The 26,901-nt window shown below is 43.8% G+C and overlaps 1 protein-coding gene and 1 pseudogene across 1 annotated transcript; both read left to right on the top strand.

Annotated features, from left to right (window-relative positions):
- Positions 1-3,320: 3,320 nt before the first annotated feature.
- Positions 3,321-10,630, top strand: G6PC2 (glucose-6-phosphatase catalytic subunit 2). The gene is given in 7 exon segments (XM_075530359.1): positions 3,321-3,538; positions 4,077-4,186; positions 6,553-6,612; positions 6,615-6,663; positions 9,221-9,336; positions 10,120-10,320; positions 10,323-10,630. Coding segments are annotated over 7 exon segments (1,062 nt in total).
- A 338-nt stretch (positions 10,631-10,968) lies between these two features.
- Positions 10,969-12,192, top strand: LOC142424001 (ubiquitin-like protein 5 pseudogene; annotated as a pseudogene).
- Positions 12,193-26,901: the final 14,709 nt, after the last annotated feature.

Below are 26,901 nucleotides of genomic sequence, written 5' to 3'. Positions count from 1 at the left end.
ACATCCTGAAGCACAAATGAGTTTTCAGCTAAATTAATTGGGCATCAGCACATACATCATTTGGACCAGATCAGCACACACGCGGGAAAACTGAGAGGGGATGTAATTAATGGGGCTGTCTAGGGGAAGAGCAAAATTCACTGGGCTCTCTCCCAAGAGAAATGATAAGAGTGATAAAGGAGGCCACGGAGGTTCTCAAGCCCACAGAAGATGAGTACCCATTTCCTGGCAGCCAGTTTAAGTCACTTTCTGGAAAATGATAGGATGCTGCCACTCCGGTTCTCTCTGTGCGGCCCTTCCTTCGGCTTATCTTTGTGCGTGTCCACAGACACCAGGCTGCTGCTTCACGTCCCGTCCTTCCAAACACTCCACGAGGAAAATGGCCACCATCTGCCCTGTTTTGTGGGAAACAGAAAGATTTCTCCCAAGTCGTCTCCCCCCAAATAGATGTTAGACTTAGGACACTGCTTGCAGCTAATGGCCAATGATTGTCAAGTTACCTCCCTGAAGGCACACAGTCGCCAGACTACTGACTGGTCCCACCACAGGTAGGGCCCACCCCCTGCTGGTAAGACAATGGGCTACTTCTCCCTAAAGGCTTGCGGCTTGTTTCCAGTAGGTGAGGTTTACACCCTACTGATAATGGTTTCTATGGAGATCCAGAGAACAGGTCAAACCCGCTCAGTGACACCCAAAGTTAGGCTGCCATCCTGAATCTAGGATCCGCCCTCCCATCTTGTCACATGTATACCCCCAATCCGTCCTCTTCCTATTGTGCATCTATCCCTAGATTTTCCCCCTCTCATTGCTGTATAACCTATAGTGCAACCCCTTCCTGTGACATATGTCTACCTGTAATTAGTGGGCTTGCACTCCCCACAAAGGTATATAGGCCAGGATTAGCAATAAAGATCCCCCTTGGCCTCTCTTCTGCTCCCTTCCTACCCCGCTCGCCCCCCCCTACCCCTGTCATTGCTCCCCTGTTCCCTTGTCCTCCTTCCCCTTCCCCTCTCTCCACGTGGACCACCAAGCGGGGCTGAGGTGAGCATGCTACCATGAAATGTGTCTGACTCCATTATTTCAAGTTATCTTCCATCTCTCATGCTCTCTATGACTTTACTAGAATCCTTATATATATTTTAACCGTACAGTGGCACCTATCCAACCCGCAATTAGCTGGGGGGGGGGGGCGGGCCTTTCCCCCACATTGTTTTATGACAAGTGCCTTTCAGCCTCCACCTCTGTCTCACCCCTTCCGGGCCACAATACTGAGTTCCTATACCGACTGTCACCGGCAGCAGAGATTCTCATTAGACGAGTGTTTTCTCTAATGAGCGAAGGAAGATTCTCGGAAGCCTTGGCAACATGATAAATCAGTGAGCCCACGGAGAAGGCAGCACACGAATCCAAATCAATAGGAAAATCCAAGTCCAATTGATCATTGATGCGTTCATAGTCGGTTTAAGCTTTGTCCAGGTGACACTTGGTGGCTGGTTCAATGGTAGAATTCTGGCCTTCCCCCTGGGAGATCTGGTTTTGACTCCTGGTCAGAACACCTCACATGCAGGCACCACACCAGCGTTTCCAGTCTGCGACAGACTAGGAAGAAAGTCCTGGCAGTCAGTTTCCCCAGATCAGACAATGAATATTCTGTGCATCATGATGGGGTGGGGCTAGACCAGGTTGACTCTCACTCTGTTGCACAAACTATCCACACAAGACCTTTTGGCCAAATTGACTCTTTTAGAAGCCTCATCCTGCCTTTGCTGCAGCACGTCCATGCTCAACCCCAGCTGCGCTTGAGAAGTACTTCGGAACTTTTCCCATCTGCCAGCGCCTGGGTTCCACCATCACCAATTCCCTTGGGCTGGAGTGGGACAAGGGTATCACATTTTTTTAAACTCCAAAGCAAACCACCAAGTTGATTCCGACACCTAGCGACCCTATGGGACAGGGTGGAACTGCCCCCGTGTGTTTCTGAGACTCTCTATGGGAGTAGAAAGGCTCTTCTTCCTCACAAGGAGCAGCTAGTAGTTTAGAACTGCTAACCGCAGGTTTAGCAGCCCAGTGTGGAACCACTATACCACCAGGGCTCATCACACCTTTTTAAAAGGCAAGCCAAGATATTTGAAGAAACAGCCAAGATTGGATGCCTACGGCTGTATGGGATGCTACGCCTGGAGAGAAGACTCCCAGGGAAGGAGGCTGTGCTTACACAGGCAAGTAAATTCATCTGAATGGCCTTTAACATCGACAGGTACCTCGCTCTACCCTTAGCCAACCACGAAGTAAAGCTTAATTGCCTTCACACGAATCCATGTGGCCCCAGTTTAGCTCCCTCGACCCGGCATCTCACTTGACCTAGATCCATTGGTCCATCTTTGTCTCTGTGCTGCCTTCTGTTGCCCCCGCTCTGTGTGCTTGTTTGTTTGGCTGCTTCCTACTCATGTCAACGGGACACTCTGTTTTCAGCAAATTATTCTGTCTCCCTTCACCCCCCACCCCGCCGTGCGGTCAGAAGGCTTTTGAAGTCTACTTGGACCTTTTTGCCATATGATCAACTAACTCCCCGGTGCTTTGCATTGTCTCCTCTGGTCAGTAAAGCTGCGACTCAGTCCTAATACCTTTCTATTACTGGCGTGACCTCCATCCCTACACTCTTTCCTCACTGTCAAAAAACAACACACGGCCTTCTCCGATCTCATATATGACTCTACTTCCTTCCCTGCTCCATCCGGATCTTTGAGATGAAGGAAACAAGTCCACATATTTTTATTTAAAAGTCTGTGATCAGAAAATAATCTGTCGCATCACATAAATATTCCATGTCCAGACATTTAGTCAACCATTTCCCTCGAAGGGCCCAATAAAGCAGCCGGAGAGCAACAGTCTATTTTTAAATTAAAATGCGTGGCTTGAAGGGCCATTTGACCTGCAGTAATTATTTGTACCGTCTGCCAGCCAGGCATGGAAATTACTGACACCTGCCCTTGAAGGAAATGAACTGTGCAAAAAACTTCAAGCAAACACGATCCAACTGCTCACACAAAGGGAGGTTGCATCAGACATTCATTGTGTCTCTACCCAAGTTTCCCCTCAATCTGCCATGGATCCTCATGTTCTTCACCTCTTGGTCACCAATTAAAACCATAAATAGATGAGCTTTTCAGTGAGAGGGGCTGGTGTGCCTTCTCCACAGACGGCCAGCATCACATGTCGTAGTAAAGGCTGGACACGCCACCAAGGGGCCGTATAAAAGTAGCGGGACTCAAAGCTCTCAGCTCCAATGGCTCCAGGTTTAGAACTGTCTCTGTACGCAGATGGATTTCCTTCACAGGAACGGGGTCCTTCTTATTCAGCATTTGCAGAAGGATTACCGGGCTTACTACCATTTTCTAAGCTTTATGTCCAATGTTGGAGACCCCCGGAATATATTTTCTATTTATTTTCCACTCTGGTTTCAGCTTAATCAGATAGTTGGAACTAAGATGATACGGGTCGCCGTCACTGGGGATTGGTTCAATCTTATATTTAAATGGTAAGACTTCTGCTTTCTTTCGTTTTCCATAAAATGTAGCCTCCTTAAACCTGTAGCTGTAGCTTCTTGATCAGATAGATTTCAGGTGTGGGTAGTTTCCCTGGAAAAATTCTCTGAACGTACAAGTTATTTGCAATATCTGATTCATAAATAGAAGCGCCATAAAACATAGAAATATATGCTTTATCTGATGGATCATTAAATTCCCAAACGCTGTAGCACAGGGTATAGGATAAACCAAAAAGTTAATAAAGGAGCAAACCTGTAATGCTGAATTTATGATTTCAGGAACCAATTTGATACTCCCAGTCTAAGGACTGAAAATGGCCACAAGGAAAAAGTCCTTGCTATTATGAACACCTGGGGCCCAAACTCCAAATGACTGCTCCTTCCTCCCCAGGAGAGGAAGGGACCAGAAGGCAGGGTCTTTCACACTCCTCATCATGGTTGCCCTGGAGTCTTCTGCTTGAGAATAGCTGTCCTAATGACCAGCTGTGTACGTAAATCTATATGTGCACTTATGTTTCTTTAAATCCAGGATCTTATTCGGTCATCGGCCTTACTGGTGGGTCCAAGAAACTCAGATTTACCCAAATCACTCAAGTCTCTGTCTTGAACAGTTCCCCGCCACATGTGAAACAGACCCAGGTAAGAGACCATAGCCAGTTACTGCAGGTGTTTCAACATACAGCAATCATGTATAAGTCTCGTCTAGTAACTTAAGTGGATTTCATGTAAGGTAGTCAAGGAAATATCTATGACGGGGATGTTAAAGACCTATAACTATGGAAACTCCTAATGAGGAGTGAGAGAAATTGTACGAATAACCAAGCTTCCTTTACTTCATGGACGAATACCATGCTTGGATACTTCAAAACAAAGAGTCAGCAGACATGAATTCGCAATATTAACACAATAATACTCGTGTACCTGCCGCGTTCAACCTTACCCTAGGTCTTCTAAGAATCTCACGAACTAGGAAAACATAAACAAGCTTTCTGTAGGAAAGATGAGGCCTGCTGACGTTATTCACGTCAGGGGAAATGGTCTCTAGCCTCAAAGGAGTCTCTACAATTGGCTTTTGGGTTGTTGTTTGTTTGTTTGCTAATATATTTAGACTTCTTGAGCACTCGCCTGTTGTGGTTTTACTACGACTGTTAGAGTATTAAATCTTCACTGTGTGATGTGACTTTAAGACAGGAAAAGTTTGGGGTTTTGTGGAAAATACATCGAAGGAGACTGCATGTGGTTGTTTTAATGTAGAAGATTGGGTCGCATTGAACCTCACTGCAGTTGGTGATAGAGTATAGTATCCTTCTCGTTCGATGTGCTTTGAAACTCACTCTGAATAGAGTGAATGTGTCAAATCCCAATGACTTTTTTACCCTCTTTCTTTTTGTTCCCAAGAAAGTACACATGCTTCGAGTATGTCATTCATCATACTGCACTCTATTTCTTTATATAGCTGGCTCTCCCGATAGACTGTGAGTCTCATCATGCTGGGCACCATATAAATTTTATTTGAAATTGATGTATGGGTATCTATGTATACACACACACATAACCTTTATAGAAACTCTGTTTGCCTAGCCCAGCGCTTCCCAGCATGTGTTCGTTCTTATGAGATATTTTCTGGAAGAAAAACAAACAAAAATGCTGCCTTTGTACTCACCCTTTGAAGATTGACAGCCCACTTCAGCCTAGCAAAGGGGCCCTGTGGGATGCTCAATGGGCTGCCAACTGCTAGGTCAGTGGTTCAGACCCACCAGCCGATCCGAGGGAGCCGTATTTCCTGTAACTATTTACAGTCTCAGAAACCCTACAGAGGGTCGCTGTGAGCTGGCATGGACTCCTAGTCAGCGGGCTGGTTTTCGTTTCTTTTTTCAAGCACAAACAAAGCTGTCCAATTTTCCTTACGCATTTGAAAAAGAGACTGGTGTTTAATGTGACTGAATCTGTACTTGATGAGAACTCACGGAGACAATCAGAGTAGAGTGATGAAGCAACAACAACAACGCGGAGAAGCCCTTCTGGTCATAGACAAGCCCCCCGTCTGAGGCTTCTTCTGAAGACTCCTTAGCAGCACAGCACTGGCAGCCAGTTCTGTTTTCTTCCTAGTCCTTGGCATGTCTCACTGACGGGTGTTTGCTGGTGTTGCTTCTCGTTGTGGGTCTGTTTGCCCTGTGAAGGTCGCCGACTCGTTTTGAGGAGCCGGGCCTCCCAACCGGAGGGGTCATCTCCCAGCCTCCTAGTAGACATTGTCCTGTGAAGATGCAGAAGGTTTCTTCCAGACGGACTTTAGGAAGGAGCCCACTAGGACTTCTCTTCTTGGTTTGTCCCACTCAGAAAGTTCTACTCAAACTTGTCCACCGTGACTGAGCCGGCTGGAGTCTGAAATTCCAGCATCGCAGCAGCACGCAGCCCTCAGAGTACAAGCTGACAGATGTGTAGTGGATTCGTGTCCCCTTCACACAGCGGCCCCTCAGCCACCACTGCACAACAAAGCTTCCCGCTGCAAAGGCCACAGGCAGGCACAGAGAGCTAGTTGGTAGCTGTGGTCACTTGTAAGTCAGTGTGGCAGTAAGTCCAGGATCGCCCCAAACCAACCAACCTGTTACAAGATCCCATGTGCATTTTTTCCATTTCTTAAAGTCAAGAACAGTTTGATGCAGAGTGTAAATCGGGGTATATGGTAGCTCTTTGTGACAGGCCTGGCTGAAATAGCGTGGATTTCTAATTAGCATAGAATGCTTTAATTTGAAGAAGTCAAGATGCTTTTAAAATTGGAAAGAAATGTTTATTTTTCACAAAGGGGCCGCTGGACGAGTCCCCTTATTTCTACCTCGTTTTAATCATTTCTCAGAGGCTGTGTGCCCAGCAAAGCGCACATGACATGTTTTTCTAAGTCGCTTGTCCTTGTCCCTTCCACAGCGAATGTGCAAGTCTGTTGTCCCTCTCTGGGATGGACACGTCATGAATCACTGGTCGAACAGCTGGCCACTCTGTCGTTGCAGGAAGGCCGTCGGGCCACGCAATGGGCTCGCCGTGCGTCTGGTACGTCATGGCGACAGCTGCACGGGCTACACTGTCGGTTGGACGGATGAGTCCTCTCTCATCCTGCACAGGTGGGCGGCGCTCCAATCTCTGTAGCATTGGGAAATGGCCACTTGGGATTCAGACCAACTTCCCCTCCTCCCCACATCGTTTTCATGTATTTTTAGTTGTTGAAATGAGCATCTTCTATCCTGAGCCCCAAAGAAGCAAGATGAAGAGAAAATCAATAATTTGCTTTAAGGCAATGGCTTAATGAGCTCATCGCTGTTGCCACACTGCAGGTTTGGAAATGCTTCCTTGATTAACGACATGCTAAAGATGCCTTTGGGTTTCCCTACTACAACGATAATTTGGGTATTTCATAAGGAAGCCCTCTAAAGTTTCATACAGAAGTATTTTTTGTTTCGTTTAGCACGCCCATTCCCGTGCTTTAAGATGGCCTGGAAGTGTGAGAATCACCGCTCCCCTGAATGCATCAGTTTATTTTGCAAAACTGTGCCTCTTGTTTTGAATAGCCACCACTTGTGACACTAGTAGAGACTATGCAACCTTTCTAACTAAATATATTCGAGAAGCTAACTTAATTTTAATGGCAGTAGATTTTAAACTCATGGCGTCCAGAGAATATCATTTTAAATCACTCACTTTTTTGTGGGGAAAGGTTGAGAATTGTCCTGTTTTCTTCTTTTCTTTATTGAACCCTTTTGAATAGCATTAAACATTTTCAATACTACTGACAATCATTTGGCCACTTGAATAGCATTAAACATTTTCAATACTACTGACAATCATTTGGCCACTTGAATAGCATTAAACGTTTTCAATACTACTGACAATCATTTGGCCACTTGAATAGCATTAAACGTTTTCAATACTACTGACAATCATTTGGCCACTTGAATAGCATTAAACGTTTTCAATACTACTGACAATCATTTGGCCACTTGAATAGCATGAAAACGTTTTCAATACTACTGACAATCATTTGGCCACTTGAATAGCATTAAACATTTTCAATACTACTGACAATCATTTGGCCACTTGAATAGCATTAAAACATTTTCAATACTACTGACAATCATTTGGCCACTTGAATAGCATGAAAACGTTTTCAATACTACTGACAATCATTTGGCCACTTGAATAGCATGAAAACGTTTTCAATACTACTGACAATCATTTGGCCACTTGAATAGCATGAAAACGTTTTCAATACTACTGACAATCATTTGGCCACTTGAATAGCATTAAACGTTTTCAATACTACTGACAATCATTTGGCCACTTGAATAGCATGAAAACGTTTTCAATACTACTGACAATCATTTGGCCACTTGATATAAAATTTGTCAGTAAATCTCTTAGACAATATTGAATAACTTGTATATCATTATGTAAAAGGTCTTATAAAATAAAAAAAATCCAAGATCCACCACACATTTCACTTTTTAGAGTTATCTTGGATAATATGCAAAACAAATGACCAAAAGAGCTCAATTTCAGAATGTATTCTAATGTGACATCATCATCTAATGTGACATCATCATCTAATGTGACATCATCATCTAATGTGACATCATCATCTAATGTGACATCGTCATCTAATGTGACATCATCATGTGTTACTTAATATATTCGTGATCCAAAACAGCAATAGAAAGCTGTAATTTGAAGAAAATTGCATTTTCAAAGTACAAATTTAAAAGTCTCACTCCTTTTCCCGGCACCAAACTTGAAAAATTACTTGTCCCTTCTTAAAAACAAGAACTCATAGCTTCTTTTTTAGTTCTATAACTACAATATTTCCTTCATTCATCAAACGTTCCCGAATGCCTGTCCCTACTCAGTATGACCCACGTTTTGTTTACTCTTCCCCATGGGTAACACCTGTGAGCTTCCTCACTTATCTTAGCCTTGCCGTGACCACATTTTGGGCTGATCATTATGTAATCCTGACAATCCCATCAAAATCCTGCGAGAATTGCTAATTCTTTTTTTAATGATGTGCGTTGCTTGGATTTAATATTTGTATGAATTTTTGTGCCTCGCTGGCTTTTCATCCAAAGCAAATCCTCTTTAGAGCTGTTTCCTTGCTCCGTATTTTCTATCCCTCAACAAAACGTGGACTCCCAGTGTTCCTGAGAGCCTGTGAAATGAAACACAGTGAAGCCTGGGAGTCTCCCCTCGAGCACAGAAAGGGAGAGAGAGGAGGGTGCAGAGGAAGCAAATGTGACGGGAGGTACAAATACATACGGTCCATTTTGGATCATTCTGGATAGCAGTGATTTGCCAAACTTTCCTTTCTCCTGCTCCATTACAAGAATTATCAGACTATCAAATTGGCTTCCTTGAATACCACTGGTAAAATCTCAGGACACCAGACATGTAAAGTTTAATGCATTAATAAATGTATAAATTACATAAAATTTGAATATATTTAAAGCCTTTCAAATCCTATGGAAACAGCTTTTTTTTTTGTGGGGGCGGGGGCTGGGGGTCGGGGGTACTAGAACCACAATGCCGTAGCAGAGCTTTAAGATCCTGTGAGAAAGAGTTCGAGGCAGTCCCTACTTGTATGAGTATGACTGTCCCCTGACTTCTTCCACTTGTGTCTATTTTCCATCGTATATTGACCTGGTCCTTTCTTTGGAGTCTATTCTGGGTGATTCAAATCAGCGTCTGCATCTCCAGAGTGTTCATAGCAACACACTTTCCTCATCAAGTTATTCTTGGCGTAATTGGGGGTAAATATCTTTGGTCATGTCAGGTGACAGCTTTAGCCTCATTTGTTTTGCATGGTTAGAGTTGTCCTGGCAATCGGTTTGGTTCTGGCTTTTCCAATCGCAGCGGTAATTCTGCCCAGCCACAGGTACTAAACGCTGCCCAGGGAGCGTAAGTGGTTCAGTGCACCTCTCCGATCCTCCGTGGACACAATAGCATCGTCTCACTGCACAATGTCAATGCCGTGCCTCTCGGTGAGACGTCGGCTCGGCAGTGCAGTCAGAGCGAAGCCCAGCTCCCAAACCACCACTTCAGACGGCATGCTTGTGTCTTAGCTTCCGTGACTCCCCAACCCGCACAGGACCCCACTTTCTCTGACACATCTGGAGTGATGATTGCGTACCTGTGGCCTTCATTAAGCAGCCGCTTTGTATTCCTGAAGGGGCCTTCAGCGTGATTGAATTTCCACTGTTCAGCCCCTCTCATCTCTCAAAGGCTCTCTAAGTTAATTAGTCACAGTCACAGGAAAAGGAAGCGCACGCACCCAGACAGGTGTTCTTCCCCTAAAGTGAATTGTCACTGAGCTTCACGAACACCTACCTACCTGGCCCCTGTGATAAGATGGACGGTGAAGAGACCTCTGGGGGCAAATATGTTTTATTTTTGCCTTAAGAAAAGGCTTAGATCCTAGGTGGTTAAAGCACTTCACCCCTGAACGCTCTGGTTAAAGTCTTAATGCAGAAACGAGCGATTGCAACCAGTCTCCAGAGCACACGGTCACCTTCAATGTCTCGTTCTCATCCCAGGCATGCTGGTGGCAGAGGCCTTGGAGCACACACGGGGCATCCAGACAGCCAGCCTGAGCACGTACCTGAAGACCAACCTCTTCCTCTGCCTGGTCGCCCTGGGCTTTTACCTGCTTCTCAGCCTGCTTGACATTGACTGCCTGTGGTCTGTTCCTATAGCCAAAAAGCGGTGTGCCAATCCCGACTGGATCCACATGGACACCACCCTTTTGCCGGGCTCCTGAGAAACCTCGGGGCCCTCTTTGGCTTGGGCTTTGCAGTGCACTCTGAGATGTTCCTGGAGAGCTGCCAAGGGGAAAGTGGCTGCAAGATGAGCTTCCGGCTCCTCTGTGCGATGACCTCGTTGGCCATACTACCGCTCTACCAGTCCATCAAGATCCCCACTCACATAGACCATGTGTTTTATGTCTTGTCTTCCTGTAGAAGCGCATCCATCCCCCTGGCTGTGGTTGCTTTGATCTCCTACTGCATTCACATGTTAATGAAACCAAGTGGCAAGAAGATTAATTAGAGCTGGGCAGAGACTTAGTGCTCTGTGGTCCCAGGTTGACGCTTCCCCTCCACCCACCAGTAGCATTACAGAGCAAGGACAGACGGACTCCAGAGGGCTTCCAATGAGGGTCACAAAATGAGCCCCAGCCTATTCACACATATATGTAGTTCGGCCTTCATATGATTTTGTTTGTTTTCTATTTTAAATCAGTCTCCAACATTCAAAAATCAGAATATTTTCACAAGATCTGATTTTCTGTATCCTATTGAATAATCTGCACAATAATGTTCTTGGATAATCTGGCAATACCGGGCTTCCATTCTTCCTTGGAGAAAACTGGCTAGGGGTGAGTGCCGATGGCTCCCCAGTGAGTGCCAGCATTCTGCATTGTATCACAGCAAAACCCTCTGTATCAGATGCCTGGTTAGTTCGCCTAAGGTCAGGCCACGTCTGGCCGCTGCGAGTGTTTTGGTGGGCACCTCTGTTGAATCCAATGTCCTCGATTTTCAGATACACTATATACACCCATTCAACTGAAAGCATGTAACCACGATACCAGCAGAGTAGGAATTAGAACCCACGTCTCCTGACGTGTCTTTCTATTACACCATGTTTGCATTCTTCCTCTCCAAGAAGTAAAAGTCAGATTCCATGACAATTGCGAGTTAAGTCGGCAGAAATGGCGTTGAAATGCCACAGCCTATTTGACTTTCATGGTGACCTATTCCTTTGAAGTATGTTTGGTATCAACCTGTGTGCAGGATCTGGATGGAGTCAGCAGTGGTGCCAGATGTGGGAATGTAAACCTGTCCAGGGGAAAGAAGCATGTCAGGCTACTGGCTGAACCTCTGCTTCAGGCCTGCACTCTGCATCATTCATGCTTTCCAGTATTTCAATGGATGCTGCTGAAGGTGCTTCACGTAGAGCATCATCTCCCCCCGAGTGTGTGTTCACTCTGACATCTCTATACTTTATTGTATAGTCGCCAACCTTTCAAAATCACAGGAATCAGACATCTTTTTCTAGATCGCACTGCAGCATGGGGAAAGAACACCTCTATCTTTTAATAGGGTTACTCTTACTTTACACTCAACTGCGGTGATAATTGTTATAGGCTGGGATGCTAATGGCAAGCTTAGCCATTCAGATCTCCATGACTCCAGTAGAAAGATCTGCTGCTCTCAGAAAGACAGCCTCAGAAACCCAAAGAGGCAGATCTACCCTGTCCTGCAGGGATGCGGCCAGTCATAATTGAGTCAATGTTAAATGTTTTGTTGGTTTGTTTTTTTTAATGATGAAAATCTGGCTCAGGGCGTAGTGTTTGAGCCGGGAAGGCTGTGGCATTGGTAACTTTGAGGAGATTCGAGCTGGTTCACAACGACCGTCTTGGCAAGGAGGTCCCAGTCAATTGCAACACCGACGACACCATCGGGGGTCTTAAAACGCTGATCGCAGCCCAAACTGGCAGCCGTTGGAACAAGATTGATCTTAAGAAGCGGTGCACCATCTTTAAGGCCCATGTGTGCCTGGGCGACTATGAAATCCATGATGGAATGAACTTGGAGCTTTATTACCAATAAGACAGAATTCCTTCCTCCTCCTCCTCTTCCTCCTTCTCTTCTGCCCCCCGCTCCTCCCTATCAACACTGGTATGGACGCTCGTTTTTAATAGCTCAACATTAATAAAAACTAAGATGCTAAATAATGGTGAAAACCTGCAGCATTCCTTTAAAATGACTAGTAATGGAATATTAATATTATATTAAAACTTGGCTAATAAGGGTTTGTTTTCCCTCCTTCATTGGATCCAGTCATTTAAGTTGATCATTCTTTGGCTTCAATCATGTATATTTTAGGCCAGCTATTGCTATCTGTATCAGCGACCAGTGATCCCCTGCCATGTTTTACATTACTCTTCTCAAGGATATCAATACATGCATCTCTGTAGATGGCATCTGAAATGCCCCATAGATAGTTATGAAAGCATGCCTGTTGAAAGAAGTACTGTTTGTTGAGGATACCAAAGCCTCTACAAGTCAAAGTAATGGCGGACCCGTTTCCAAGGGGGTTTACAGAGTATAAGCCCTTGTTTTTTCAAAATGCACTACTAGCTTTCTTTTCAAAAAGTGAAGTGGTTGGGTGAGTCCTAAAAATCTGAAGAGCGAAGAAAAAGTATCTTAATATTTGTCTCATGCTGGTGAGGCCTTCAAAGAGAAAGAAATAGAGGAGGATCATTCTGAAGGCGCCAACCCTGGTCCAACCCCAGTGACATCCTTTCGAAGGGCCCCTTAGCCCTTCAGGGTCCTTGGTTAACATTACGTATGCGCTTGGAAGGTGTTTCTTGAAGGAGCCCCTGTCCCAGTGGAATGGAAATCTGCTCTCACAGAGGAAACTGAGGAAATGGGGACACTAACAGTCAGGGAATTTGCCTATGGTGCTCCACTCCACCATAGCGCCCCCCCCCCCCTTAGCTCCCATTGAGAAGCTCTCTTCTGTGAACTCCCCCCACTCCGTGTGATGACAGTTGAATAACACAGCGTCCCCAGAGGAGGAGGAGGACCAGGCTTGGGTTCATTTTCTATAAAGAATCCCCAAGAATTCTATCGAGACCTCCCACTAAGCCTCAGAGTTCCCACGTGATGAGACACCCTTCTCACTCTAGTTCACGTCTCCTGCAGGGTCCATCTGGTAGCAAGTTGCATGTGTAATTGAAACTGCTTAGACAGCAAGAAAAACAGCTTCTCGCCGCCTTGGAGAAGATGCCTGCCTTTAATAATGATAGCAATGTATTTGTCAAAGTAAGCAGAATTCAACTCATTTAATTTACTGCTACTGTATTCATCTATTCAAAATGTCGACCTGTCTACATATTCAGGAGACAAAAAAATGTCAATATTCTGAGCGTTCAGGATGAAGCTATCCAGACAAGTGGCCTGAGCAGCTGTCTCATCACACACATCAACAGGGAAATGCCAAAGAATTTATTCTTACTAAAGCGAGCTGTCAAGAAGGACGTAGTCTATGGTCTTTGACAATCCTCACTGCCATCGAGCCGATGCCAACTCATCGTGACTTCGAGGGCAGGGTAGAACTGCCCCTGTGAGATGCCGAGACGGTGACTCTTTACAGGAGTCGAAAGCCCCATCTTTCTCCCGAGGAGTGATTGGTGGACTTTTCAGCTCACACCCCAGCACGTAACCACTCTGCCGCTAGGGGTCTTTAGACAGCTCCCCTAGAAGGTTAAATCGGTGCCTCCTCTGGCCTATTTCAGGAAGTCGGTTAAAAAACAACAACAGCAACAAACATTATTAGATGCCCTTAAAATTCAAAGGTATATTGCTAAACCGTATTTATTCAAAATTTGGGGATAAAGTGCTACATACAAATACAAAAGAAAATCTTGGTATAAGCAAGTCATTAGATTTCATTTTCAAAATGTGATTTGTTTGTTGAATATATATATTTATATTCCAGTACTTTCCAATTGAACTTTTTAGACGGTTGGCATATTCTTTGATGATGTCTATGTTCTGCGCAGAGTGGTAGCTATGATCCACGTGTAGCTTTTGAACGCTTGAAATGCAGCCAATGTAACTGAGAAATGCCACTTTAAATTTTATTTACTTCTATGCATTTATACTTAAGTAGGTATGTGTGTATGGTGGCTATTGGATTGGCTAATAGCCAATTCTGACTCATAGTTACTCTATCTAGGATTCCTGAGGCTATAAACTTTACTGGAGCAGGCAGCCTCATCTTTCTCCTGTGGAGAAGCTGCTGGATTTGAACTGCCAGCCTTGTGGTTAGTAGTCTAATGCTACCCAATGACACCACCAATTCTCACAATGCTTTTTTCTATGGGGACAAAGGAGTTTGTGTCTATTGTCACCTGTGTGAAATACCTGTGAGGTCTCTGAGTAAAAATTATCTGCTCTATTTTGCAAATGGAGAAACTGAGGTGCCGATGGTTTATTGACAGAACTTGGATATGGTACATTTATCCAGGTCTGAGGTTCTTCTTCTTTTTCTTCTTCTTTTTTCATTCAGGGATGTTATTTTCCAAAAGAAAAAATAAGTTATTATTAACAAGGCGCCTGAAATGCATGTGATGGGCAAATTGTATTGTCCTGTTTCCACATTGAAAGGGGATTTAGCCTGAGTGATCATTGACACAATAAAGTGATCGTATAAAGCAGAATACTTCAGGGAGTCCCTGTACCTGAAAGTTCCCTCTTACCCTGTCCAGTAAGGCTCTAACCTTGGTCTGCCGCATGCAAAGGTGGGTCATCTTAGTTTGCGGAGTCTGGGTTCCCCGCCTGCACCGGCCTGGGATTTTCTCAAGGTCACAAAGCTGGGTGGAGTTTTACCACACTGAGGGTGGCTCGGTGGTTTTCTTACCTTGTAAGTCACCAGAACTTCTGTGCGTATGCAGACACTGTCTCCAAAGGACCCCACATCCCAGGCTTCACTTGACGGGTTTGGCATGACTGACTGTCCTAGGTCAATGTGAAGGTCTTTCAGGAGGATACCTGGGCCTCAATATTGCCAAAACATTGAAGGCACGTTTCCCATACTCATACCTTTAATGGGGACAGATGGGGAGTCCAGAGCTTAGATATTGCCTTGCTAAAGTACTTTTTACCACTTAAAAAAGAAGCAGACGAAGCCTTGTTTTATTTTTCTTTAAAGAAAGTTACTTGTGTGTGTGTGTGGGGGGGGGGGTGTCTTTAAGCAGCAGCAGTTCAAGAAAGGAATGCCAACTGAGAGAACAACTCATGAGAAAAATGCTAAGATCTAGGACTTTCAGCTCTGCAAAGGACAAATGGGGTTTCTGTCAAAGTCATTGCGGGTTGGTGTTGAGCACCAACCACGCTGCTTTGATGGAGCGCGCAGAAAGGACTTGGACGACATTTGCATCCCGTTTCTTTTGGCAGCACAGAACTGATTGCTTCAAAGCAGAGAGAAGATTCAAAGATTAGCAGGGAGCGTGGGGAGGTAGTGGGAGTCCTAAAAGCCAGCGTCAAACCAATTCATTATCTTCTGTTTTGGATTTTCAAGTTTCTTCGGACCTTTTCTTCTAATGCTTCACAGAAGCAGGGCCAGGTGATTTCTGAAAAGACCACCCAAATGAAGAATCTGTCTTCAGGTCAAAATCTGCAATCCTCCCCCCTCCCTACCCACCTGACGAACGCCATGCTCAGAAAGAACCGGGAGCGAGAGAGGAGCGGAGCGCTGGCAGCAGAGTGTGCTTCAACCCTTTCTGAGTGTTGGCCCCAAAGAGAGCCGCAGCCACTTCGCCAGGAGGAGCGGGCCATCTGTGTGCCTGGGAGATCAGCGTCACCAGGACTTAGGTTGAAGAGCTTTCCTCCCCAAAGGCAGACACTCTAGCCAAGCCTTGTGAACACTGCACTTCTATTCAGAGGAATCACTTCTTGGAGTCAGGCTTTCCCCTCTATTTTTTTTTAATGAGCAGAATTCCCCAGGATGTCATTCTTGCTCACACATCCTGCTAGGAATGGAATGGGTGCTTTTGTTTTGTTGGGTTTTGAGGTGTTGTCGCTGTTGGGTGCCATTGAGTCGCTTCTGACCCGAAGCAACAGGAGGCACAAAGAGCAAAACAAAAAGAATGGTCCTGTGGCATCCTTGCCATGGTTTCTGAGCCGGAGTGCTTGGTGGCAGCCACATGTCGATGCACCTCACTGAGGGCCTTGCTCTTTGTTGCGGCCGCTCCACTGTCCTGCCGGCACTGCCTTTCACAGACACCACTGGCTCGAGCTCAATACGTCTGCAGTGGAAGCATGTGGGTCTCACAATTCCTTTTTTCCCCCCTTCTATACGATCACTCCAAATGCTTCCTCTTCACAAGGTTTAAAAATGACAGAAATGTTATCATCCATGCGGTCTCTAAGGATGAACATTGCATTGACCTAACACAGGAGAAATCAATGTTGCCGTGTCAAGTTTTGAGACTGCAGGGTGCATCTTGCTCCTTCAGCGTTGGGATCCGAATACCCTGACCATCTGGATCAACCAAGAGACTATGGATAGGGCTGACCGGATGTCAGAACACAAGACAACAGGTGCCAAGACAAATGGCCAAATGACTTTGTGGAGTTGAATAGCAAGCACCTTGGGCTGAAGTCTTCAGACTTATGGAGCTAATCTGGTCCTGCATCTTATTATTCTGATGCTTGGAAAGCACTTAACATAGGTGACCTCAGTTTCCTTATTCCTAAGGAGAGAGGTTAGAATGGCCTTAGAATGTAAGGACCGTTCCACTTACAAGACTCTGTGACTCTGAGGCATTCCTTCAATCCAATTAATATGTTCTCTCCTCTTTTATTCCAACTGCCTCCTTCTTGCTTACTTTTTGCAGAGTTCTGTCTTTTCAGAAGATGGCTAGGAATGTTGCTTCTTTATTTTATTTATTTTTGAATAAATTTTTGAGAGGTATAATAAAAGTGGTAAGAAGGCACTGATAAATGTATGCATATACAGGGTTTAGGCACGTCCATTGATGTTTTAATTTACTTGCCTGCAATGAACCAGGCTGTAAATGTTCCTAAATAGCACTCCATTTTGAATTTTTCTGCTTCAAAACAAATTTGAGTTTACATAATATGTTTCTGTCTTTAAAACATTTCATTACAATTAGATCCTGAGTTTTATAGCTATGAAAACAGATGCATGGAGAAGTAAAAACATTTAATTGATGTTATGGGGCAAAATTCTTTACATAAGAGTGTTCATAGACGTCTTGTTGAATCATCTTACCAAAAAAAAGCTATAATGAAATTTAAGCTTCACTTCCCCATACTCAACATCCCAAAGAGGAAATCCTTACTTAAAGAAATAAAAATCAGATATATACGTGGTAATTACATAATTTCACGTCAACTTGTTAGATAGGTTATAGGGGTGGAGTCTAGCCTGTCAATCAGGTCATAGCTAATCATGCCTCTGTGTGGGCATGGCCTTCTCTTGAGGATTCTGGGAACTCCTGTCTTCCTCCCTGGAGGTGAGACACAAACTCTGCTTCATTTTCTGGCTGACAAAACAAGTGGAGTTACACTGATGGACCAAGAGCCCTGGAGCTGGAGGAGCAACATGAGACCCACACCAACACCGAGATGCTTCCACCACCACTGGATCCACAAGGCTTTCCACCTGCTGGCCTCTGATCTTCCTGCATTCGGCATCATTGCTTGTGTTGTGTGAGTCTGAAGAGGAATTTAGAGCCTGGTATCAGACATATGGATTAATATTGGACTTATGGACTGGGCTGTGATGTTTTCTTAATATACAATTACTCTTTGATATAAAGCTCTTTTGTATACACATACCAGTGTCTATGAATTTGTTTCTCTAGTCTACCCAGACTAACACAATATATTTGAACAAGAACAGTGTGAATGAGAAGAGGAGAGAGGAGTCTGGATGGAATACTTAAGGAAAGTGACTAGAAGTAAATATATTTGGGTATGTTTATTGTGTGATTATTACAAGCCTCTTGTGAATGTAGACATCTGATTTTAAAATTTTTTATGGATGTAGAGACATATACATGCTTTTTGAAGGCAACATAATTTTAATATCAGCTCATGCTCCATAAAGATTTTCCAGGACTACCATGATAATGAAAATTAGTGATCCAGTTCTAAATAAATTCTCATTTTTTTAAGTTCATGTGTTTCTTCCACTTCCCTGTGCCATATGATAACATTTATTAAGTGCCCATAGGTGCTAAAGAAGCAAAGACGAATTTCAAATAGGCCTTTTCCAGGGGCTCTCCTTGTTGCTTTCAGGTTTGACTGCTACAGCTGTGGGTGGGGCCTCGAGATCCCTCTGATGGGCGTCCTTGAAAGACTGGATTGAAATGATATCCAAACCAAGCTCATTGCCATCAAGGTAATTCAGACTCATAGCAATCATAGAGAACACAGTCGAGCTGCTCTTAGGGTTTCTGAACCTGGAAATCTTTATGAGAGCAGACAGTTTTATTTTTCTCCCATGGGGCCATTGGTGGATTCAAACTACTGACCTTGTGATTAGCAGCTCCATACATAGCCCACTATGTCACCAGAACACCTTGAGACTATACCCAACTACCAAGAAATTGGATACGTTATTCCCCATCTTTTCTAATCCACCATTTACAAAAGTCATCCTCTCCTTGAGCCACTTGCTTCTCAATCTAACTATATCCAACCAGTAGAATCCAGTCTCTCTCCATCAAATACCACATTTATCTGTGACAGGACATGGGGATATGAAAGCACTGGTATCCAGCACCACATGCCTAAGTGAAAGCATACGGAGCATGTACAGGTAATGGCCCTAGAAAGTCACTACAATACATTGCAAGGCTCTTTCCCATCCAATCACATCATCTTTTCATCAAGCAGTCATTTGAAAAAAGACCGTACCTAGTTCCTTCTTTCAACACACATATATTTTAAATATCCCTAAATATAATGGTCGTATTAGAAGGTCATGTCAACACATATCAAGACTGCAACATTATTCTCTTTATATTTATGCTTCCATATTGTTATTAAGAATAATCAAAGTAACCATTAAGATAACATTAAACCATAATTGACCACAACTGCAAAAACCTACTGGACTGGCTGTAACAAGTGAGCAGTGTATTTTTCTAGCTGAATAAGATGAGGCTAGGCTGCGCAAGCTGGAGCAGCTGCTCAAAGATATGCGAGAATCAGGCTAGATCTTTCTTCCTGCTCTGCCATCTGGGGTGCATGGCTCTTGGCCAAATGGTCACAGCGCAGCGGCTGTGCATCCAAGCAGGAAGACTGGCAACGGGAACCAGCTTTCTTCCACTCAGGTCGAATTCAAGGAGTGACAACTTCTATTGAGATAGTTGCCTGGATTCCACTGACCAGAATAGTGTCACATGGTCTCACCTAGCTGCAAGGGAGTCTGGGAGGAGGAATACTTTCCAGGCAGCATAATTCAATTAAAAAAAAAAAGGTGGGGTTCCAGGAGTAGGGGCTGACCGTTAAATGAGGCAACTTACAGAACCTACCACAGTGACGTTACATGAATGCAATACCAGATGCAGTCCTAGCTACATTCCTCCCCTGCCTCCTGCTAGTGGGCTTCATTCTTCACAACTTCCTGAAACGAGGCAGGCAGATGTGCTTTCTAACTTCCAAATGCCTCGTGCATGTTATAATACGGTCTAGTTAAATGATTCTGTTGAATTTTCGACTTACAAGAAACGTTATTAAAACATTGCTCATCTCTTGCTTTCATTCTCGACTTTATATGTTTCTAATCAATAAACTCTCAACCAATAAGACCTTTATTGTTGGTAACTGCTGCTGAGTAGGTCCGACTCACAGCGACCCTGCGTACTACCCAATGAAACTGGTCGGTGATGGCGCTCAGATTTTACTACTTTGCTGTGATATTTCGTGATGTCCCTGTGGACACTTGCCTGTGTCACTTGGGGGAAGCATTTCCTTTTCTATCTCTAGCTATTTTGGTGTTCTCACATTTCCCTCTTTGTGTCTGAGAGGACGAGCCGAACCTGAATCATAGGGAGAAATAGCCAATTCTCCATTTTATACTGCACATTTTGTCCTAGTCTGCACTTATTGAATTGAGTATTTGCATCCAGACAACTACATGCTAATCACTTGTACCGAGATTACTCATTATGAGCCTTAGGATACCATACAACTCACTAATGAGCACATTATAATGCTGGCCAGTGCTAATTAGATGATAATCATGTGCATTGCTTTATTTACAGTCTGTCTATTTAAATTAATTGGGCATTTAATTGAACACAGTGTGAAAGAAATTGGAATTGGTTTAAGGGTTAGTTTAAGTTATTTTCGTGACCCACTTTACCCCCCACCCCCACCTCACCTCTTACATGCAGGTGAGACTGTGTAACTGATATAGAAATGCAGAGAAAATACAACAGAATGCTTATTTCATCACGTCACACGTGCATATACACATTTATCACAAGATGTGTTTGGAAACAGCAACCACATTTACAACTTTTTTAATTTCCACTAAGGTGCTTCCATGAGCTCCTGGCGGAGAGAGTCTGTATGCCTAACAGATCCTTCGTCATGAATCAAACTCCAACCTGATGAGAGTGGTTTGAGGTTTTCTCAGCATAGGGGACTTAACACTGATTCATTAATAAATATGTGGACAACCATACTTAGTTGGGATCTTATGTTGTTTCCTCTTTGAGGACGCTGCATCGAATATGCCCGGATCTACATGTTCAAATGAGCGTGCTCACCAACCGTCACATGCATGAGCACAGCACTGAATTCAAAGTGTCTTTTCATGGACATCATTTCTAAGAGCTTGAATAACTACATGAAAATGACTTTTCAGACAACGCATTTGGGGAAGAAATCCTCAGAGCTTTGGTGCATCTCAAAATACCCTGACAGCACATGCCCCCAAACCAGAAATGCCACCCTCTGAGAAAGGAAGTAAAAAAGTTGACCTTTGGTTGCTTTTGCCTGAAAAGTCATCCTTACTTTAAAAATGCACTCTGGCTATACTTCTTCCAAGACAGATTTGTTTGTTCTTTTGGCCGTCCATTGTACTTTCTTTTTTCTTTTTTCAATTTTTTAATATCATTTTATTGGGAGTTCCTAGAGATATTGTAACAATCCACACATCAGTTGTATCAAGCATATTTGCACATACTGTGTTAGTCTGGGTAGACTAGAGAAACAAATCCATGGACACACATATGTGTATAAGAAAGAGATTCAGATACAAGAGGAACTGAACATTGAGAAAACATCCCAACCCAGTTCAGCCCACGGTCATAAATCCGATATTAGCCCATATGTCCGACAGCAATCTATAAAGTCCTCGTCAGACTCACGAAACACATGCAATGACACCGAATGTAGAAGACCACAGGCCAGTGGGTAGAAAGTCTTTGGTGGTAGAAGCATCTCAGCGCTGGCAGGGGTCTCCACGTGGCCATTCCAGCACCCAGGGCTGCATCAGGGATGTCCATGTGGCATCTCCTCAGGGATGTCTCACAGGAAGTCAGCCTTGTCAATCGAGAGTCTTCAAGGGAGTGAACTGAGAGAGTGTCTCCTGCCTCCAAGAAGGAAGTACCAGATTTCCCAGAATTCTCAGGAGAAGGCCAGGCCTGCATCGAAGTCTCATGGGCTATCTCCAGTTTAACAGCTTAGACGCCACCCCTACGCTCTTAATCCTCAAACTGACAAACAATTATACCTCTACCACATGTATGTTTCCATCATTAATTTCTAAACATTTATTTCTATTTGAGCTCTTGGTATCAACTATTATTCTTACCCTTCTTCTCTCACCCTCCCACCCTCAAGAACCCTTGATAAATGATAAATTATGATTATTTCCATTTCTTACACTGACTGTTGTCCCCCTTCACCCACATCTCTGTTGTTCGCCCCCCTTGTTCCTCTTCTTCCCCAAGCTTCCTTCTACGCTCCTGGCATCTCTACTCCCATTTCTGTTCCTGAGGGGTTTTTCTGACCTGGATTCCATGTCATGGGCTCTTACTTGGACCAGTGTACAAGCTCTGGTCTAGCCAGAACTGAAAGGCAGGACTGGGATCATCAGACTGGGGGTGAGAAAGCTTCAAAGAACCAGAGGAATATTGTGTGTTTCATCAGTGCTATACTGTGCCCTGGTTGACTCCTCCCTTCCTGTGACTCTTCTGTGAGGGGATATCCTATGGTCTACAGATGGGTTTGGGGTCTCTGCTCTGAGCTCCCTCATTCTCAATAATATGTTTTTGGGTTGTTTGGTTTTTTTCTTGCTTTGGGTCTTCTGCTGCCTGGTACCTGATTCCATCAACACCTCAGGATCACACAAGTTGATATGCTTCTTCCATGTGGGCTTGTGGCAGAAGGTGATAGATGACAGTGGGAGCTTAGGATCACGTGTGGAACTACATTGGAAACAAGCCTCCAGAGAACCCCCCCTGTCTAAAAGAGGGAGGGGGAAAGTGGGCACTAAACAGAATGTGTGGGAGAGAGTTGTCTAGAAGATCAAAGGCATAAATCGGACCTGAACAGCTAAAACTTTCTCAATAGCATCCCCGCCTCCCACCATGAAGCAGGCTGGACCTGATCTAGTTTCCAAAATTGTCTGTATTTTTGTTTTGTATTGTTTGTGTGGTTTTTGTTCATTCATAGGACTATGTATCTCAGAGGTGTTATGTCAATGGAGGTCACCCTCTTGAAGCTGTGTTATATGCTTTTTCCATTTTTCGGTACATGAAACCCAGGATTGATGAACCTATAGGACAGCAAGTAGAATAAGGGGTTCAGAGGGAGAGGGGTACAGAGGTTGGGGAGTGGGTAAAAGGGAGACGATGTCAAGGAGTACATGTACAAAAAGATTGGTTGGAAAGGGATTGTCATAGTAATTATATATAGAAATATGGAATGATATGCTATATGTATGAAATCCTAACTTTTTAAAAAAAAGGACTCAGATGTCTTGGGTCAAATTCTGGCTCTACCACTTAAAAATAAAAAATTTTGTGCAGCAGACTAGCCCAGTGCAATGCATCATTTGCTTTCTTGGCTGCTGCTTCCATGGGCATTAACGTGACAAGACTAAAATATCTGATAAATAATTTAATACTGAATAGTTGTGATGACAACTATTTTTATGTAATGGGTTAAATAAAATGTATTAAAATTCTTTCTCTTCTTAAAACATGGCTACCAGTGAAGTTTAACATTACCAGTGTGGTGTGTATTCGTGGTCTGTATTATACTTCTACTGGAAAGCGCTGCTCTAACCTAATGGAAAAAATAAAATTCTCTCATTTTATTGATTATCTCTTGCTTTACAAATTATAGAGTACTTGTGTAATTTGAAGAAAAAATCAAAACAAAATATATTGAGCTACCAAAATTAGGTGCAGAATAAGGTAATATACCTCAAGTACTAAAATCCCAAAGCAATAGATATTTTAGTCTGAACTAGACAAAATTCTTGTCCATCCAATTGGGATTAGATACATGTTACACATCTGTAGATTTGTAGATATTTTAAGATGCAAGGAATCTGGCCACAAAAAAAAGCTTAGTATTGTTAGGTATCATCAAGTTCGTTCCAATTCATAGTGACCCGATGTACAACGAAATGAAACACTACCTGGTTTTCTGCCATGTCCACCATGCTTTCTTTATTGAGCTCATTGCTCCAGTGTCTCACCAGGTCATTGAAGGTTTCCTTCTTTGCTGACTCTGGGCTTTACCAAGCACGATGTCTTCTCCAAGGATTACTCCTTCCTAATAACATGTCCAAAGCACTTAAGATAAAGTCGCCCTATCTTATCTCCTAGAGAACATCCAGGCTTGCCGTCTTCCAAGACATCTGTTTGCTCTTCGGGTGTCCCATGGTACATGCAATAGTATTCCCTTACACTGCATTTCAAAGCCATTCATCCCTCAGTGGTCTTCCTTACTTGTCGAACGTTCACATACATGTGAGAGATTGAAAATACCATTGCACAGGTCCGGCACACACTCGTCCTCAAGATAACAGCTCTACTTTTACATCTCACACAATTGAAGAGTTCAATCAATCAATCAATCATATCAAGGGCGATTGTACAATCACCACATCTGGCTTAGAGTGCCACCCCTCCCACTCCACTCCTGCATGGTTAAATCACCTGTAAACTGAGTTGTACAATCATGATCAGTTCTAGTGTCCCTCCCCACTCCCGCCTGCATTATTTACTCCCCAAATACCCTTTCCCTCCCTATCCCCCATCCTCCACCCCTGTAATCCCTATAACACCTTGTATCAGTGATTATCATTATGCATCCCTTCTCCTGTGCTTCACAGCTGGGAAATCCATGAAAACCATGAAACACAAATCACCTTAAGATGGTAATGATAAGATCATATTAACATAAAGGCAAAAATGCAAATAATGTGTAAGAGGGAGAAGACCTCATTGACATGCAAAAAGCCAGGGAAGCAATTTCTGTCATAGAACAACTAAGAGATATTTGCACCCAGTAAAAATTCAGGTCATGTCTATAGAGAGGTCAGCTGGCCAAGCATTGAGTTTGATCCTGTATAATCAAGTTTACAATGGTCATCTCTGCCTGATAGTAAGGCTGTTCGGAACCCTTGCTTGTGGCTAGAGTGGATCTGCCAGCAGCTCTGTCAGACTGATACTCTGCAGATAGGTGGCTATTGGGCTCCCACATGCCTCCACAGCCTTCTCCGAATTTGCTGTTCATCTCTACTTTTTCATGCCTTCAGAAGTTTCCTTTCAGTTTTCCAGTGAATGTGATCAATGCAATATGTCTGACCGCTGCTTCCCTGGAAATGATTTTGCATTCAAATAAATCCTTGACCACTTTAATTTTTTCTCTGTTTTACTCGATGTTCTAATCGATCAAGTTGTGAGGATTTGTATCTGCTTGTGTGTCATGCAGACTGAACTCCACAGTCTTTGATCTTGTCAGTAAAGGTGTCAAGTCTTCTTTTCTGTTGGCAAGCAAGGTTGTGGCATTTGCATATCACAGGTTAACAAAATCCTCCCGTCTTGATGTCGCATTCTTCTCCATATAATCCAGACCATGTGTTCAACAAACCGATTAAATAAGGTTGACTGGACACATGTCTTTCCGGATTTTAACCCACACAGTGTCCCCTTTGTCCTGTTTGAACAACTGCTTCTTGGTCTACCTACAGATTCCACATGGACACAATGGAGTGTTCTGGAATCCCCACTCTTCACATCTCTAATGCATCTTGACTCACAGAGTAAAAGACCTTTCCATGGTCAATGAAGCACAGGTCACCATCTTCCCAGTCTCTCGTTTCAGTCTGATGTCAGCGATGAGGTGAGAAGCAAGCACAGGAAGTGCCCCGTCCCGCGGGACATTCAGCGTGGATCCTGGAGGAGAGAGTGGGAATTGGGGTAGGGTGGGGTACAAGAGGCACGGAGAATGAGGACAAGACAATATCCTGATCAAGTCCTGATTTAATGAACAAAGAGTCACAGCTTATAACGGCCAGCAAAAGGGGTGAAGCCTCCGCCACACGTGCAAAGTAGGCTACCTTGGCAACAGACCAATCAGGGAGTTCAGGGGAGCGCACCCTGCCCGTGAGTCAGTAAGGGCTTACAGTCTTCAATAAGGTATGCTGCGGAGTGGCATGTTTATGCAAATCAAGCACAGGTGAGGACAATCTTTTACCCAATCAAGGGAATGCGGGACATGGGTGCTTATCTAAAGAGCATCACACCTTGTTTGCTCAAGCTTTACAGCTGCAGTGCTCTGTCACGTGGGCTGGGGTAGAAGAATGCCCAGAGCTCAGGCTAATAAATTCCAAGTAATGGCCGGGCCTCATGGCTCCGGACAAGGAAGCAAGCATTTTGACACCTGGCATGATGGAGCATGCCCTCAGACTTCTCTCATTCTTGAGACCAGAGTTCCAGGAGGGAAACATGCTTCCCTCCGATCTTGGAATGCAAATCTTATTGTCTTCTGATTTTTAATGTAACTATTGTCCAGAGGTCCTGTGATGTTCCCTAGCTATTTTATGTAATATGTCTCCACCTTCCTCCTGGAGAATTTTAGCATCTTGATCTTTTCCTCGATTTTCTTTTTCTTTTAAAATATATCATTATCCACTTTAAAATATCATTTTAATCGGGGCTCATACAACTCATCACAATCCATCCCTACAGCAACTGTGTAAAGCACATCTGTACATTCATTGCCCTCATCATTCTCAAAACATGTGCTCTCCACTTCCCTCGGTTTTCTAATGTTGCATAAGAATGTGTCCTGCGGGTCTTTATTTGCTTTTGTTATTGAATGTTGGCAAACCTGTTAAGTCGGTCAATTAATATTCTTCAACTCTAGAAAAAAATTTCAACCGTCTTTAAGAGTTCCTTCCCCTCAGGCTCTCAGAATTCTCTTTCTGAACCTGCTTTCACTCATTTATTGTGCCATCTGGAGTATTTCTGTTTCTTTCTCTCCGGTATCTTTTGGTTATACTTTCCGGGAAATTGCTTCCATTTCATGTTCTCATTCTTCTCATCTTTTAATTTCCCTTCTGTGAACCAGGCTTATAAGAGGAGTGTGATCAAAGCAGAGAACATTAGGAAATGACAGATTCGCCATTCGTGGGGACACAGCAAGTCCCATGGAAGGCAGGGACAGGAGTTGGTGAGTGGGACGAGATGCAGAATGAAAATGCAGCCTCGGAGCCCCCTGGTGTTGTGAAATAAACCTGCAACT

Source organism: Tenrec ecaudatus, chromosome 13, assembly GCF_050624435.1.
Source record: "Tenrec ecaudatus isolate mTenEca1 chromosome 13, mTenEca1.hap1, whole genome shotgun sequence".
Taxonomy (NCBI): Eukaryota; Metazoa; Chordata; class Mammalia; order Afrosoricida; family Tenrecidae; genus Tenrec; species Tenrec ecaudatus.
Note: the sequence above shows the minus strand (reverse complement) of the source record. Positions and strands in the feature narration are given on the sequence as shown.